Source organism: Pseudorasbora parva, chromosome 12, assembly GCF_024679245.1.
Source record: "Pseudorasbora parva isolate DD20220531a chromosome 12, ASM2467924v1, whole genome shotgun sequence".
NCBI classification, from domain to species: domain Eukaryota; kingdom Metazoa; phylum Chordata; class Actinopteri; order Cypriniformes; family Gobionidae; genus Pseudorasbora; species Pseudorasbora parva.
The window spans coordinates 43,903,057-43,921,576 of NC_090183.1; the positions used below are offsets into that span (position 1 = coordinate 43,903,057).

Below are 18,520 nucleotides of genomic sequence, written 5' to 3' on the forward strand. Positions count from 1 at the left end.
CTATTAAATATTAGATCTATCCATCTATCTATCTATCTATCTATCTATCTATCTATCTATCTATCTATCTATCTATCTATCTATCTATCTATCTATCTATCTATCTATCTATCTATCTATCTATCTATCTATCTATCTATCGGTCAGTCGGTCAATCGGTCTGTTTATCTATCTATCTATCTATCTATCTATCTATCTATCTATCTATCTATCTATCTATCTATCTATCTATCTATCTATCTATCTATCTATCTATCTATCTATCTATGTATGTATCGGTCGGTCGGTCAATCGGTCTGTTTATCTATCGGTCGGTCTGTCTGTCTGTCTGTCAACCATATGGGCAGGGGAGAACTATTTAAATAAATATGATGAAAATAGGATGAACAGTGTTGGATGTTCAAATATGATGAACAGAACATTAGGAGAGTGTTCTAAAAACGTTCTATTTCCGTAAAAAAAAAAAAAAAAACCCTGCTGGTTACCCAAAAACAAATGTTACACATACATGTTTTGGGAACGTTCCCAGAATGTTCTTGAAACGTTGCCAAAACATGTATTTGTAACATTTGTTTTTGGTTAACCAGGAAAGTTTTATATCTATCTATCAACGTCCATTCATCTGTTTTTCACGCCACTTATACAATATGGGACATTAAAGAATATGTAAAATATGATGAAAAAAGGTTAATATAACATTAAGAGGGAAGGTTAGGAATGTTCTGCAAACCTAAAAAAAAATCTATTTCCGTTACAAAAAAATTCCTGGCTGACCAAAACCAAATGTTACACCGACATGTTTTGCGAACGTTCCCAGAACATTCTGTGAACCCAAAATAACATTCCCAGAACGTTCTTGAAACATTCCCAAAACATGTATTTGTAACATTTGTTTTTGTTAGAAAAAAAGTTTTATATTTTGTCTGTCTTTCTATCCATCTATACTGATTATTGACGTCCATTCATCTGTCTTTCATGCCGCTTATACAATAAGGGATGCAAGATTAAAAAAAATATATAATGAAAATCAGCATTAAGGGAACGTTAGGGGAACGTTCTGCAAACCCAAAAAAAAAAACACGTTCCTGGCTAACCAAGTGTTACATAGACACGTTTTGGGGACGTTCTGTGAACCCAAAATAACATAACTAGAACATTCCCAAAACATATATATTTAACATGTGTTTTGGTTAGCCAGGAAAGTTTTATATTATTTAATGTCTATCCATCCATCCATCCATCCATCCATCCATCCATCCATATGGTCACAAGCTACTTCTATCTTTAAATAAGTGTGGATATAATAACTGAATGAATAAAGTTTAATAAAGAAGCTGAGAGCTTTGAAATTGAAGTTCTAATAATATTGCTTAATGATATTGACATAATTTCCTTCAATGACCGCACATGTTTGAAATGTAAGATTGGAGGGATACGTTTTTTTGACTGAATTTTGTTAAATATGCTTAAAAGTTACTGGAATATCATATTATTAAAGTTAAACCTTGAAACATCAATGGTTTAAAACTTTTTTCACCTCAAAACTTTCAAGCTTAGTCAATCCAGTAATAAATGTTCTTTTGAATTCTACTTCCTTACGTTAACTGTTAAGAGTTAACAATTCAAATTGCAATTCTGCCTCCTGTGTGCTACCTTAATTCTAATTTAATAATCAAACTGGAATTTAATCTCATTTCTGTTCCGAATGGTGCACAACCCTGTTGATCCATGCTGAATACAAGTTCATAGTCCAAAGCTGATCGACAAATGGAAGTCGTACTCATGATTTTGTCAATAAAATAAAACTCTTGGCAAAGAAAGTCTGGAAGGTTTCTGTACTGGTCTTCATATCCCGCTACCTGCAGCCACAGCTCTCCACCACCATGTCCTCGTACTGCTTGTACACCACGTTATTGGCGGAGTCGATGTACAGAATGCTGATGGGGCTGAGTCTGGTTGGGACGCAGCAGGTCGCTGGCGTGGATCTGGGATCCATGGAGTTCATGAGAGTCTGGATAATGGCGTGATTGGTAGGCTCCAAATGTGAGCGGATGGGAAAGTCGCAGACCCCGTCGCAGTGGAAGGCCTCGTACTCTAGGGGAGCAATGATCCAGTCGTCCCAGCCCATTTCCTTAAAGTTGACGTGCAGCTGCTTGCGGTGGCAGCGCGGTTTGGTTTGGTTCTTGTTTGTTTTTTTCCCGCGTGGCAGCGGTGCCCGACGCATCCGCCGCTGGGTGAAAAGATACTCGTACACCGTCTTGTTGTCGTGACCCGAACGGGCTTTGATCTCGTTATAAAAGAGCCCTCGCTTTTTCGTACGCCCAAACACCACAAAGAAGGCTTTCTCCTTCGCCTGCCTTCCCGCTCGGCCCAGGCCGAGTAATCGCAAGTCAAGCGATCGGCCTTGATCGACGGCTTCCAGCTCGAAGCAGAGCTGAGGAGTGTTTCTAAAGTCTTTGAAGTGTTTCCAGATGTCAAACACGTCCCAGTGTGGGGCGCTGTGAGGGTCGATATTAAGAGTCTCCACCAGTACGCCTTTGTGCTTACCTGACGCACAGGTGTACAGTATCAGAACCGCCACGGCCTTGGCAAACGTGGCCTTACGGGAGTCCATGTGCTTCTTTCGGAGGATGCGCAGTTCTGCGCCCAACAGGCCTTCCTTCTCCATCGAGCTGATGTTGAAGAGGTACCGCTGGCGTCTCATCAGGGGCGCTCGGTCATCTGCAAAAATATCAGTATGTCAATAAAAAGAGCCTTTGCTTTATTGGTTTCAGATTCTTGATTGCATCTATGCAGAACACAAAGTGCCATTCAATACATTTACACTGTAAAAAAACAAAAAAAATCAGGTCTCCAATTGAACATTTTCTAGTGACTGATCCCATCTAAATTTTTCAGTTGGCCAAATTGAATTTCTGTAAATTAAATTGCATCAATTCACAGAACTGAAAAATTAGGTTTGTGATCAGTCACTAGAAAATGTTCAATTGGAGACTGATTTTTTTTACAGTGTATTATTTAATTTTTTGGATGTTGCCACAGTGATACCATGTTTTTGTGTAGTTTTGGTAGACAAAAACTTTGGTACTACCATGTACCATTTTACATGCACGTGCTATCATGATAAAACTACACCATCGTAACATGTACAATTGTTTTGTTTTGTTTTGCAAATGGTGTAAGAGTAATACATTTTTGATTTGGACGTACAAGGGCATTACCATGTTTGTTGGACACAATGTCATGTTTTAACATTAACTATATGATCTAGCATCGTAATACCATGTTTTTTTTTGCACATGATATTCAAGGTACTGTGGTTTTGTGGAAATATTTAATGGTAATGGCATTGGAATTGTGGAAGATATTTGTTTATAAAGGAGTAAAATGATCAATTACTGTTAGCTTTTCAAAGAGCACAGTTAAGCTTCTCCACTATCAAAGCTCACATATTGTGATTGTGTGTGTAATGTTTTCTGTAATGGTTAGATTTAGAGGTCGGGTAGGGGATAGAATAGAACATATCGTTTGTACAATATAAAAATCATTAGATCTATGGAAAGTCCCCATAAAACACGGAAACTCAATGTGTGTGTGTGTGTGTGTGTGTGTGTGTGTGTGTGTGTGTGTGTGTGTGTGTGTGTGTGTGTGTGTGTGTGTGTGTGTGTCTGTGTGAAAGGGCGAGCACACATTCTCTCTGCATGCAATGCGATATGAAGGCAGTGCATTATAAAAATCAAAAGGTTTCATTTTATCCAAGAACAGTTTGCTTTCAGAAGACTATTAAAACCAGACGAACTGGGCCTGGAGACCACAACATACTGTAAACACAGCATTATTATCAACCTGCAGCTATTTACCAGTGTGCCTACCACCGTGACATATGGCTTTCACTAACATAGTCTGAAAAAACCATCTGAAGCGCATGGAGAGAGCAGAGAGAGTGCAACTGATTAGTGCTGTGTGTGTGTGTGTGTGTGTGTGTGTGTGTGTGTGTGTGTGTGTGTGTGTGTGTGTGTGTGTGTGTGTGTGTGTGTGTGGCGTACCCTGATGTTAAAGGACATGATGTGTGGTGGCTTTTAAACTAAAAACTTAAACTAGTTAATCCAAAAATGGAAGTTCTGCCTTTGTTTACTCACCTTCATGTCGACCCAAACCTGTATGACATTCTTTCTTGACAAAAGGAGAAGTTTAGCGAAATGTTCCAGATTGCTCTTTTCCATACAGTGAAATTGAACGGAGACTTACAATCTCCTTTTGCGCTTCACAGAAGAAGTTGTACAGGTTTGAAGCAGCATGAGGGGGAGTGAAGTATCTTTTTTAGGGAAACTTTCCCTTTAGGTGAGGGACGAAGAACGATGAACGCATTTCTTGCTCGAGGTCTACAGAGGATGTGGGAACTATAAATCTGCAAAGGGTATTTCACACAGCATAAACTAAAACCATTCAAAGCTTCTGAGGAGTCCACCTCACAGCTTCAGAAAGCAGGGCCGTTTAAATGCTGTTTTAAACAAAATAAAAACATATTGAGGCCACCTACTTGTAACCGGCCCAGGAGTTTATTTACTTTAAGCAGAGGTCCATCAAAAGTCTTATGCCAGATGCATATTGACACAGTTGGTTTGGGTCAGAGATCCGGATAATAATAAAAAAGTGATTGTGTAGATTTAGTGTGTAAGCAGAAATAAGATGTTTTCAACATTTTCATCCACCGACTTCTCTTTTGTATAAACAGAAAGGGACAATTTAGCGTAAATGCAGTGGACTTCAGACGGGACATTTCAAGCAGTCACAGCAGACATTCGACAGGCTAGAGTTCATCGAAAGCAAACATTTTCCTTTCCTAATGTTTTGGTGCCATTGTCATAAATGCACTTTTTATGAGTTATATAGGATGGTTATTCTTAGAAATAAGTTTTGCAAGATGATTAAATAGCACAGAAAAAGCTTAAAACTGATTTAACTTAAAATCTTGACCAGGACTAGTTGTCACGCCTCCTATTAAAGTGAATATTTTAGAGGATGTTTTTTTTCAGTTTCTGTATAGACACATACATTAAATTTCTTGACTACAAAAAAAAAAGCAGAAAATATTTCACCATTTGTCCAGGAGAATATATATATATATATATATATATATATATATATATATATATATATATATATATATATATATATATATATATATATATATATATATATATATATATATATATATAGTTGTCACAGTGTAGCCAATATGGGCTTTTCTGCTCATTTTAAATAGTTAAATTAGTATTAAACAAAATGTATAAAATCACAAGAAAATAAACATTGTTTTAGGACACTTTAATTATAACCAAAACAACAAAAAACACAAGCGGCCTTCCCCAATAAACCAGTGATTGTATGTGTTCATTCGTTTACCATAATATATGGTATAATATTATAATTGGACTTTTGATTCGAAACCTTACTGAGATACAGTCAGTGTGACAACTTGCCCCGTTCAATAGTGTGCAACACTCCAATGCAAACCAGAATAAACATGTATTCCGTACCTTGCCCTCTATCTACAAAGCTGGTGATGGTATTGGCCATCCCAGCCTCGTGCAGGACACTAGCATTGACCTCTCCGCTGGTCCGTGACCAGTACAGGGACAGCATGTAGTCATGGGGCGTCACTAAAGGGTGTTTGGGTTCCGCGCTGTTCTCCAGTTTTGCTGCGCCTTTCGCTCTCAGATGGGCAGGTGCTGGAGCGGTGCTTTTCATCTGACCGGCCCTGATTGCAGCTGGCGCGGCGGATTTCTGCGTGGAAACTCCTTTGTTGTGTCCCGTTTGGTGTTGGATGCTAGAAGAGGATGCGACTCTCGCCGCATCCTTGGGTACCCAAGAGCGCGCGGCCTCCCTGCGCCCTAAACTCACAGGCACCGCGACGCGAGCCGGGTTAGCCTCGGACGTTATCAGAGGTGGACCAGCTCGGATGCGAGAGATCTTCGCGTTGTCAGAGGGCTTAACGTGCGTCGTCCCGTTACGCGCCACCGGTAACCGCGGGTTGGGTTTGGCCGCTCCGGTGCCCCTGTGACCGGCCACGCCGGCGAGGGAGTGCGCTTGCGGGATAAAGACCAGGTATAACAGAGTCCAGATGCCCAATAAAAGAGGGAGACTAGTCAGAACTTTCATCCTCTGATCTTCCTCTGAGTTTCGGTGATGGAGAAATGTCCAACAGCTCTTGGCGAACTACCATGAACGGGCTTGGAGAGGTAAAAATGAAGCTTTGGAAACGTCTGATCGATTATTCTGCGCAAACCATTGCCATGAGCCCCTCTCTTCAGAACCATAGTGATCCAGCTCTGTCGGAGTGGAGATCCAAGAGTAGGTACAAAAGCGCAGTGTCTCTCGTTGAAGTCCAGCGGTTCTGTTTGATATCTTGTAAGAGACTTGTTTAAAATCCCACTTTTTCCAAGAGGGAAGGATGGCGTAATGCGCTCTCTCCCTCACTCTCTCTTTCTCCGAGTTTGAACATCGTCCAGTGAAAACAGCACACACACACACACACACACACACACACACACACACACACACACACAAACACACACGAGAGAGAGAGAGAGAGAGAGAGAGAGAGAGAGAGAGAGAGAGAGAGAGAGAGAGAGAGAGAGAGAGAGAGAGAGAGAGAGAGAGAGAGAGAGAGAGAGAGAGAGAGAGAGAGAGAGAGAGAGAGAGAGAGAGAGAGAGAGAGAGACCTGCAGGTGCTTAAGTTGCGCGCAAACCTGAGCGCAGGAATTGGAAACGGAATTCCAACGCAAACTGGCTTAATTACTCTCTGATGTCATGCATGCTGTCCAGATTTATTCAAGTGCAATATTTCTTCTTACAGCATGAGTCACTGAATACATAAAACCGACAGCTTTGCATTAGGTCACCAGAATAAATCCTCAGTTTACGAGCCCTAGATCAGATTTGATATGCAAATTACCATGCATTAAACATGAATTGATATGCAAACCAAGAATTCTATTAAACTTGATTTTATATATTATTTATGCACCCCTATTAAGAAATAATTGATTTTGATTTATTCTTCAAAAGTTGTATTGACCGGTCTGTGAATTGTTTTGTCAAGTAGCTGAACCAAAAAGTAAAAAATATAATTTTAAAGGCACAATATGTAAGTTTTTTATTTAAAATATCCCAAAAAATAATAGAACAATGTTATATATTTTGTTGACTTGTTACATTATCTGACATGTTTCCAAGAATGTTTAAATCCAGAGAAATAAGCGATTTTAACCAGGACACGGACCGTGCATCGCATTACCCTCGATTTCCGGTTTCATAGAAACACCAAAGCCGCTTTAATATATGATGTGTTTTATTAGACAGGTGAGCAACTGTTTGGATCATTGATGGACAGAAAACTAATGATTGTTCTCCAGCTCAACACAGTTAGTCTTATCGTTTAAATCTGGTGTTCTTGATTTACCGCACAGAGTACAATCTATATGACCTAATAAGTGTCTCATAGTAAATGAAGTCAAGCTATGTCTTTGTTTTGAATAAGCAACTGCTAGTGGTGAAAAATGACATATAAAAATAATAATCTTTATTTTATATAGCGCCTTTAAATGTTCATCTCAAAGCGCTTTACAGAAACAGATCAAACAAAACACACAATACATGCATAAGAGAAAAATGAATAAAAGAGCTAAAGAATAAAATCAAAAACTATATAAAATTGATAGAAATGTTCAATTTAAAGCTACCCTAAAAAGAGTTTTGAAGTGAGATTTGTTATGACTATTATTATATAGACAAATTCCATCATTTTGGAGCTAATGAGGAAAAAGCTCTGTCACTCATCCGTCTTAGGCGAGTTTTTGGAAAAACGGACAGACCAGTTACAGATGAGCGGATATATGGAACTAAAAGCTCTGATAGATATCGCGGTGCCAAGCCATGTAAAGCTTTGTAAGTAAGTAATTATGGCTTTAATATGACAGAATCAGGTTATAACTGAAAATACTTTACAATGTACTGTAAAATAAAACAAAGAATAAATATACTACCTTTATATTATATTTTGCATATTTAATTATATGACATTTATTACTTTTATGCCTGTATTGTTTCTGTCTTTTGTGTACGTTAAGTCAAATAAATAAATAAAAATATTGAATTTGAAAAAGATTTGAATTAGCTGATATGAATGAATGAATGCCTTTTATGATCATTTTACACACATACAACGAAATTACCATATCAAATTATATCGACTTTATATCACATTGTACACGTAAAAAATAAATTACAAACGTCACGCTGTTACATAATTGCACAACTTTCTGATCAGAGCCTTTTCAGAAAGCTTTTTTCATTGAACACTAAAATATCAACAACAACAAAAAACCTATTTGCCACATTATCACACTGGTGTAAGGTCAGAGGTCACAGGATGTTGAGAAGAAATGCACTCGTTTCTTCTCAACCTTGACCATACATTCGTATTTAAAGCTGTGGAGAAACCTCCACAGGGGTTTATTTCCTCAAGTTTAATATATGGACTATTGGTAACGCTATGTTAGACACCCACACAGACCATTCCAATCCTTCCCGAACACTGAAAAAAAAAACCCCACCAACCTCCGTAGACAAACAGAGAAGGGAATGACTGTTGTGGATTGCGTAGGTGAAGCTCAGGACACACACACACACACACACACACACATAAACATGCTCATCCAGGGGTGAAAACCTCAGCACTGGCCAGCAAACTGCCACTCATAACAGTGAACGCAGCACATTTCCAACGGTCCGAGATGTGCTCAACGTCTCTCAGGATGTTTCAGACGGACGGAGGAAACATGGCCTGTGGTTTACTCCACACACCAGTGGCATGGATCACCAGGGACATTTCCTTTGTATGAATATACATACTAAAAATTAGTGATAATGCTTTCATTTTGCATTTCTCTAACTTTTTCCCCGCCAGCACTTTTGAAAAAAGTGTTTCCTCAAATGTATTCTTGTCAAAAGAAAAAAAAAGTAACAGACCCTCCGCTATAAAAATAATAATAATAATAATAATAATAATAATAATAATAGTCTAGCTTCATGCATTTTTTTAATCAACACTTGAATGTGGGCATGTTTCATAAAAAGACTGTAGCTGCATTCGAAATCGCATAGTCTCTGGAGTAGGTACTTATTTTGAATAAGTAACTACTTTACAACTGCTTTAAAAAAACACACAGACACACATTTATGTAGTATGATATGAATGAGTGTAGTATGAATGAGTATAATATAATATGAATGAGTGTAGTATGAATGAGTATAGTATAGTATGAATGAGTGTAGTATGAATGTAATCCAGACATAAAACTATGGACGAAATGTTTGTGACATTATCTGCAACTTTCTGAAGAGCATTTTTGAATCCCAAAGTCGGCAGAGCTGGCCGTCGCCATCTTGGCAGTGCGCCACCCCAAGATAACAGAACATGAGCAAAGAGGCGGGACATGGGTGGAGCTGAGGTGCCTGATTGCTGAAACCATGCCCCGCTTAGCTCAGGCGACAATCCACCTGTCACTCATTACAAAGTATACAGTTAAAAACAACTAGAACTGAAAATAGTATAGCGTGCATTTATCATTTGGATGGTTTATCTTTCACTAACCCCTCACATTGTGTTCAGGTCACTTTCTTTTTTCCTGAAAAGGCCATTTATTGTTATCGCGTTAAACTAAAATTTACTGACTTTGCTCACACAGGGTATAACAGCCTAACTGCAGCTCTGGGGTGTTCCTGGTCTACAGTGGAGAACCGGCCACAGGGTCATGGGCGGCCAAGGCTCATTGATGCACGTGGGGAGTGAAGGCTGGCCCGTGTGGTCCGATCAAACAGACGAGCTACTGGAGCTCAAACTGCTCCAGAAGTTAATGCTGGTTCTGATAGAAAGCTGTCAGAATACACAGAGCAGCTCAGTTTGTTGCGTATGGGGCGGCATAGCCGCTGACCAGTCAGGGTGCCCATGCTGACCCCTGACCCCGCCAAAAGCACCAACAGTGGCACGTGAGCATCAGAACTGGACCACGGAGCAATGGAAGAAGATGGCCTGGTCTGAGGAATGAGGGTTAGTTGCATGTGATTATAGATAATTTACTGTTATTACTATAGTAAATACAAATAACAAGGAGACTAAAATGTTACCAAATAAAGTGAAACTGCACAGCAATAACCTTGAGTGAACTTTTTGCGCTCAAACACTGAGGTGCATGAGCTCAGATCAATGAGGCCTACAAACAACCAGTTCCAAAAAGAAATACAAAACTTGTGCTATTTCAAAAGAAGACAAGCTTACAAAAAGATTGAACCTGATATATGGTGATAATAGCAAAAGGTTTACACACTTAAGCTGACATGAATAAAACCTGATGTTCATGTTCTTCAGATGATCCAAAGAGTGTCTTGAGCTTCAATAGAGAAGTATATCTGGATGTCTGTGTACACTGTCAGGAAAAAAAGGTACATTTCTGTCACTGGGGTGGTACCCTAGGTACAAAACCAAAAAGGTACTACTACGCACTCTTAAAGTATGATATGTTTAGGGGTGCATAAAATGTACCTTTTCACTTTTATACCTTAGGGTACCGCCCCAGTGACAGCACCTGTACCTTTTTTCTGAAAGTGTATACATAAATATGATTATTATTATTATAAATAATAATGAATGCCAGATTTTCAATGTGCTTGCAGATATTTGGACCCCAGCGTACGACTTTGACCCCCTTTACATTCCCCCAAATTGCCATGCTACGCTGGTATCTTTGTGCAGAGAAATGTGCTGTCGAGGTGTTAGGCGTTGCAAAACCACAGACATTTCTCAGGTGCAGCCGTGGACAAACCAAATAAAAGGGGCTCTTGTTCTGGAGGAGTTTTGACATTCTGCTAATACACATGTGGTCTCAACTCCACCTGTGCTTGCCTATCAACTCTGGTCAAACCCTTTCCCATTATTTTTTAAAAGATTTCATTCATTTCAATGTCTTTTCCAGGTAATTAAAATGGACCTTTTTCACATTTACGGGTTTCTCCAAAGAGCAAGTTGTCATAGTTGGGTAAGCTTTTATATAGGCTAAGCTTTTTGCTCAGATAGTAAAAGAAAAACTCCACAATAATAACTTTCACAAAGATGGAAAAAAAATAAAATTGAGTGAGCTTGAAAACTGCAGTCAGGAGAGAAAGAAGGCGTTAATGATGTTTATGTAGGTAATATCGTTAGCCTCATAGCATAATTGCCTAAGTCATATTTCAATGTTTTTGGTAAACAAGAAAAAACACATTTATATATATAAAACTTTGTAGTTATGAACTCGGAATTATCGTAAATACGAGTTTCCAAGTCAGAAAATAGATACATTTCGTATCAAGTCGTATTTACTACAGGTAAATTGGAGATAATTATGATAGCCTACCGGTCCCGAGTTGGGCGTGCCATCAACGAATGGGACACTACATTTTTATTCAAAGTTAAATACCTTTAATAGCCTAAGTGACTTTCATAAGATTATTTCCCCAAGAAACAGGCAAGAAGAAACCTAGTGTCCTTCATTATTTCTGTTCTTTCAGACAACAAAGCACTTGAACGCGACGAACTCGTAATCACGACTTCGGGAGTAGGAAGTAGGACATTTTCCAATTGCACGTGAAGGATTGATTTGCTTGCCTGAAAGGGTTTTTCACAACATAATAAAAAAAGTGCAACATTGCCCCCTTTTGGACAATTCCGGGTATTACATTCAGAAAAACAACGGAAGAAATGTCAAATTAAAGCGACTTCACGAGTATGTTTTTATTTTATTTTTATTTTTTATTGCTTTTAAGTACAAACAAAAAGCCAGCCTATGTAAGTTACTTCATATGCATGTTCTGAGGGGTTTTAAACAATAAAAAACATGTTATACATACAAATAAATAAATAATAATTTAAATAAAATGAGAGGGGCAGTTGATTTGTTTGTAGTTATTGTTATTTTCTTTTAATTTGTCTATATAACTTATGCAGAATATGTCAAATCTTCTGAAGCCTTATGGTTGCTTTGTGTGAGAAACTGTAGACATTCACTGAATGTCCTCAAAACTACCATGCCCAAATAGCTTGGACAATATTTTTGTTCTGAATTTGTAAATAATATAAGAATATGCAGAAATTATTTTTATGACTGATATAATCCGAAAAACAATCATATAAATCTGGAGAGAAAAAAATCAAACAAACAAACAAAAAACAGGCAAACCCATAAGATTTGAAAGCACACATACTTATAATGTCAAAAACAAAGCAGCAGGTGGCAGTAGGAGGCTGCAGCTTTTCAAATGCTTTCCACACCTCCTAACACACTTCTCTACTATAACAGGCAAAAATAATAATTTACCTTTTCAAGATGTGCCTGCCTTGCATTTACGATGCACACGACACGACATCAACATCCTTGTATGATGGAATGGTTAACCTTAGCTTTATTTGCTTTCCTTGTCGGACTTAATTCCTCATATAGACCAGAAATGTTATATTATCATACACGCCTCTTTGATACACACTCAGGTTGCAATGCAAATTTGGTGTGAAATCCCTTTACAAGATGCCACTACTGAGAAATAAGACAGTAGCTGCATCAGAAAAAAAAAAAATCACACACTTCCCTATATATTATATATACACACACGCATATATACACGCATATATACACACACACACACACATATATACATATATATATATATATATATATATATATATATATATATATATATATATATATATATATATATATATATATATACACGAATATATACACACACACACACACACACACACACACACACACACACAGTATGTGACAGAAAGTAGTATGTCTGAATTCAAAGTATTCATAAAGGAGTAGGCAAAAAGTATCTGGATGTTTATAAGATTTTATAATGAATTCATAATTCATATTTACATTTATAAGAAATTATTAAAAGCAATAGTGTTGCAGGTATGACATCCCTTTGTAGGCCAAATGTGTAAGCGAGTTAGCATTAGCACTCAATGGGTTTTTGGAACGGGTTTTGGTTAAAAGTCTGTGGTAAACACAAGCTCAAGACACTTTTAAGTTTTATTCGACAACATAAAATACATCAGCAATACCACACGTGATTTTTTTTACTTTTTTTTTTTGGTTGCTAACAAGTGGATAAATGGGACTACAGAGGCTGTCGTGGAAATTAAACGTCATCACGTCAAAACAGGTAACCTCCGTCCACTTTTACAGCCTCATTATGCTCATAACTGTATTCTTATAAACTATTCTAACTCAAACGTTCTGGCAAAAATGTTTTGAGATAAAAACTGGAAGAGTTGTGGAGAATTTAGTGATGGTGACGTTGAAGTTAAGCGACCATGGTGTAGTTTAGCCTTTAGCCTTTTACTTTTGGTGACTGTATTTAGGCTTCAAAATTCATAAAAGTTTTATTAATCTGTGAAAATTACAATTGGCAGTGCAATGCTAACTGTCAGTTGGCCTACAAAGTGACGTCCTACCTGCACCGCGCTATAGGATCGCTTAGGGTCCTAAAGAAGGCAACCCAATTTGTCAGTACACCGGATTCCAGTGTTGTCACCAACGGAGTAATGAATCTCCTGATCAAACACATGCAAAGAAGATTCAGAAACAAGTGATAGCATATGTATGCATATGTAAAATAACACGACCACCAACATTAAAACAGCATATCAATCAAAACAAAATATCCCATAAAAGTTTTCTGAAAATTAGCAAAAATGCTAGCATGGCTCTGCACTCCTACATACTCAATTTTAATTTTCCTTTAGTAAGTCGCCTGGGTTCGCGGTATATTTGCTTTTTTTTCGGCCAAATTTTAAACGGCCCAATCCGTGAACAGAGGGAGTGGCTGAGAACAATGAAGTTGATGTCGTGCAATAGTAGACATGACACAGGCCTACGTCACGACCAAACGTTAGCGGTTGGTTACGACAGATCCAGAGTGGCTCAGCACTGGAAAAAATGAATCATTGAAGCTGTAAGTGCAACAAAAATATCTATTTTTTACAAATAAATCCTTGTTTGTTACTTTATTTGGATAATTTGAGAATCTCACTTATTTTGGATTTGTAGCAAAAACATATTTGGTATAATCATATAAATCACACTTCTTATCCTGATTAATTTAGATGAAGCTTTGCAGACGTGTGCATTTCCAACATACTATTTTAGTTACTATTACATAAAATATTAACTGCTGGGTTTGGATGATGCAATGAACCCGTTTCACATGGTGACGAAGAACTGCTACATAAATCTAACAATTTTTTCTCATATTGCATATTTTAGGGTAATTTTATGTCAGCAGGCGTGTTTATGTTTCAAGGACGTTTTGCTGCTTGATCAATATTATATATTCAATTCAAGTGAACATTGTCACAACTTAATTTTATTGTGTACAACCTACTTATTGCTTTGCATGAGAAAATGTTGAATTTATGCATTTTCATGTGTTTTTAAGGAAGATAAATGAAGTAGACTGCTTGTTATTATTGTTTAATGTTCTATTAAAGGTGCACTATGTAACTTTTCCGTCCGCTAAAGGTTGCCTATTCAAAACAAAACAAAAGTTTGAGCGCAGAATCTTGGGACGTGTTCTTCACCTCACAGCCGGTGGGAAAGAGTCGGATAGGACTCGATAGCGAGTGTTGAGGAGCTGAGCAAGGCAACTGGAGCGATTGAACAACACACAAATGCTGTGCGAGCAGCGGGACTTTTATTTATGCCACAGTCGCCTGCACCATTTCCGCTTTTCTGGTCATGAGTATTTGCAACTACTAGCTGGCCTCCGTTACACAGGCAGTGCATCATATGAATTGCTTTGCTCAACGAGCAGCTGTTTATAGCAGTATTGTGGTTTATCTCAGCTTATTACATAATAGTGAAATAGAACGAATGCATGTCATATAAGCATATTCACTTGAGTAGTTTTTTACATCCAATTTTTAGTTGAATGCTACACAAAGTATTTGAGTTGTGTTTATGAGGAACATTGAGTTGAAATTACTTAAAAGTGCATGTTGAAGATGGTTTGTTGGTCAAAACAAATGAGAGGAGTTCAAAAAAGAAGTGTGATGCAAACAGTTGCCTCAGTTTTTCAGTTTAAGGCGATATTGTTTAGTGTTTATGCAGATCCAATAGTTTTAAACTTCAACAGAGTTCCCGCCATCAAAGAAGTTAACACTTGTCAATGGAGAGTGGCCAACGAAATGTATGAGAGTCTGGTAGGACCAGGCTACAAAAATGCTTGCAGTGTCAGGCAAACTTATAGAAAAATAAAAAAGGCTGGCAGGGAAAGAGTTAAGCTACTGCCATTATATAGGCAGACTCTTATTCGTGGGATTTTTTTTCACAATCATATTCTTAAATCTTAGTGGCAACTAGTCCTGTTCGATCTTCCGTAAATGTAAGGGTTATTTTAAAGAGATCATCCGTTGGTTTGCTCCACCTCTTGTGTAAACAAACCCAGGCTGTAGTTGAAAGTGTAAAGGCACCATTCATCTTCCAATAGGATTGCGTAATGCGTGAGATTTGAGCACTTTCCAGAACCTTCCACAGACTTGTTTTTCTGATAGCATTCAAATGTCTAGCAGAAAATGTGTGTGTGTTAATGATAAAACTGTTCCTTGTGCTTTGAGGAAGAAAACAACTTCCTTGTCTAGTAGTCCATTCAACCTGTGACCGCAGGCATGCAGATTTTTTTCCCAACAGATAAAAGATAAATAGAGAACTCATCATGGAAACATTAAGATTTGCATCTGATTTTCAATGAGCATTAAGATATTTTGTTACACCACATCATCACCGGATATAATAAACCACAAGAGAACTTCCCCATGCAGGTCATGTAGTCAGATCTGTGTGAAAAATGAGTGAATAAGCTGCTGTTGAATAAACAGGTTTCGATTTGGTTTCCCTAAATGTCTCAATCATCTGTTTGTACTGAATTTACTTCATCTCTCATGGCGTTTTCAGGTCTAAAGGTGTGAGGTCAAAAAGGGCAAGTGTTAACTTCAACACACCCTGTCATTAACTATTATAATGCTGCATCATCATACACACACAGGGCCTAAAACTAACTTTTGCCACACCTGCCAATGGTAAGAATGATATTTTTTTACCAGCCACGAAACAAACTAATCCTTATTAAAGTTACAAGAGTTATTCAGTCAAAGAGCGAATGCACGAATCCAATACACTGATACACACGATTATAAGCTTGATACCTTATGGGGACCAATGCAAATTTCCCACAAGGTCAAAAATGTACTGGTAATATGGGGAAATTTGGTCCCATAATGTGGGGAATACCACACACACACACACACACACACACACACACACACACACACACACACACACACACACACACACAATTTGAAAAGAAATACACTTTTAATCCTAAACAATTCACAAAAATAAGTGTTTAAGAGTGGCTGAATAGTTTTTGAAGCAGCTGTATTTTTTATGGCTCATCTGAATCAAGACATGTCAATGTTTCTCCCTTTCAAAAAACAAAAACAGTTAATGTTCAAGGCCTCATGCATGACCCATAACACTTTTTAATCAAAACATTTTCTATTTTTATCGTTCAATCCAAAAAGAAAACAAACTCCCTCTATTCTCTGGGAATGCTCATCTCATTTGTTTTGGTAGCAGAGCAGACAGGCATCAGCATGCTGGAAAACACACACCCACACACTTACAGTCATTTCTCTAGGGGTGGAAATTCCCGATTTAACACTGAGCCAATTCGATTTTGCATTAAAGACTGTTCCATCATTCAATAATCACAAACAGGTTAATGTATAATATGCAAACCAAACCAGAAAGCTGACATTTTCAAACAAACTCTTTACTAAATGATCTGTGAATGTTATTCAGGTTAAGGCTTCTCAACCTCAGGTTCTTCTGCAACACTTCACCAAAGAGCATACAAATAGCAACTCATTTTTTTTTTTTTACTGGGATTGAGCTATGATTAAAAGATCTTTATTTTTTTTTATTATATATGTCCATTGCATCACATGCATTAATGTGATCAAAAACTCAGTCAAACAGTAATATTGTGAAATATTATCAAAACTAAAAGGGAACTGTTTTCTATTGTAATACATTTTAAATGCAATTTATTCCTGTGACGCAAAGCTGAATAGTCAGCATCATTTCTCCATATTCAGTGTCACATGATCATCTCAATATTTTGTGGAAACTGATACTTTTCCTTAAATTAAAAAAAAATTGTCAAAATTGACCTTAAATATAAGTAACGCAATCTTGCTGAAAAGTATTTAAAAAACTATTTTACTAATGATATTTTACAGATCCCAAACTTTCGAATGTGTGATGGTTATCTAAATAACCATAAAATTGAGTGTTCCTTCAAAGATATGCATTCATCATTAAGTGAAGAGACATTTCACACAGAAGTCAGTCAGAAAGGTCAGTTCTCAAAGGACCTGTCAATGATTCCTCCAGCAAACCCATTTTATAAATGTTTTAATATTTTTGGCACTATATTATGAGGAGATAGTATCAAGTGGACATGAAATGAAGTGTGTGTGAGAGAGAGAGAGAGAGAGAGAGAGAGAGAGAGAGAGAGAGAGAGAGAGAGAGAGAGAGAGAGAGAGAGAGAGAGAGAGAGAGAGTGAGTGAGAGAGAGAGAGAGAGAGATCGTATCGATAGTGGCATATTGAATGTTAAAATACCTTTCAAATATGTTAAGTGGGTATTTTTACTCTTAGTCATTTAAATAATTTAATATATTTAATCATTTTAAAAGTAAAGATTAAAAGTATCGTATCGGGGTGATATGGCCTTGAAAGTATCGGTATCGTATCGAAAACAAAATAAGTGGTATCGCCATATACAGTAAAAGAAAGGGTATCGCCCATCCCTAGAGAGAGAGAGAACTCGAACTCCGGTCGCCCGCATCGCAGCGGCCTTATATCGGCACGATGTGAGAACCCACAACGGTCAAGATCACATGCAGATATGGCTAGAACCGAATCCTTCAAATAATCCCAAAACTTTAAACAGATGACCCAAAACAACAGATCAATAACAATAATTTACAATGACAAACAAAACTGTACAAATTCATCTAACTTCTTTCCATTGGTCCTCTTATTTTATGAGCCCAAACATCAACCGTTCAAATTCAAGCCAATTTGTAAATCGATGTTTCATACACCTACCTTTTCACACAAGAGCCTTTCTGAACCATGAACCCTAAAAAACTAATTCTTGACTTGATTCAGGTGTGCTTTAGGTGAACAATTTGTTTAATTATCCTTCATTTGATTATGGTGAAAGCTTTCACCACATCTGAAGAGACGTTAGCTATTAAAAACAATCCCAGTGTGACCCCTCCGAAAATCGGGTCTCCTTTGTTCAAATTACTTTTAATGTAGGCTACTTTCTTTAGCTGTTTA

The 18,520-nt window shown here is 37.5% G+C and overlaps 1 protein-coding gene across 1 annotated transcript; it reads right to left on the reverse strand.

Moving 5' to 3' along the window:
• Positions 1-1,248: 1,248 nt before the first annotated feature.
• Positions 1,249-6,381, reverse strand: gdf5 (growth differentiation factor 5). Its single transcript, XM_067458545.1, has 2 exons — positions 5,541-6,381; positions 1,249-2,721 (listed from the first exon to the last, which is right to left on the reverse strand). The coding sequence occupies exons 1-2, from the start codon at positions 6,160-6,162 to the stop codon at positions 1,856-1,858; spliced, it is 1,488 nt and encodes a 495-aa protein (XP_067314646.1). The 5' UTR covers positions 6,163-6,381; the 3' UTR covers positions 1,249-1,855.
• Positions 6,382-18,520: the final 12,139 nt, after the last annotated feature.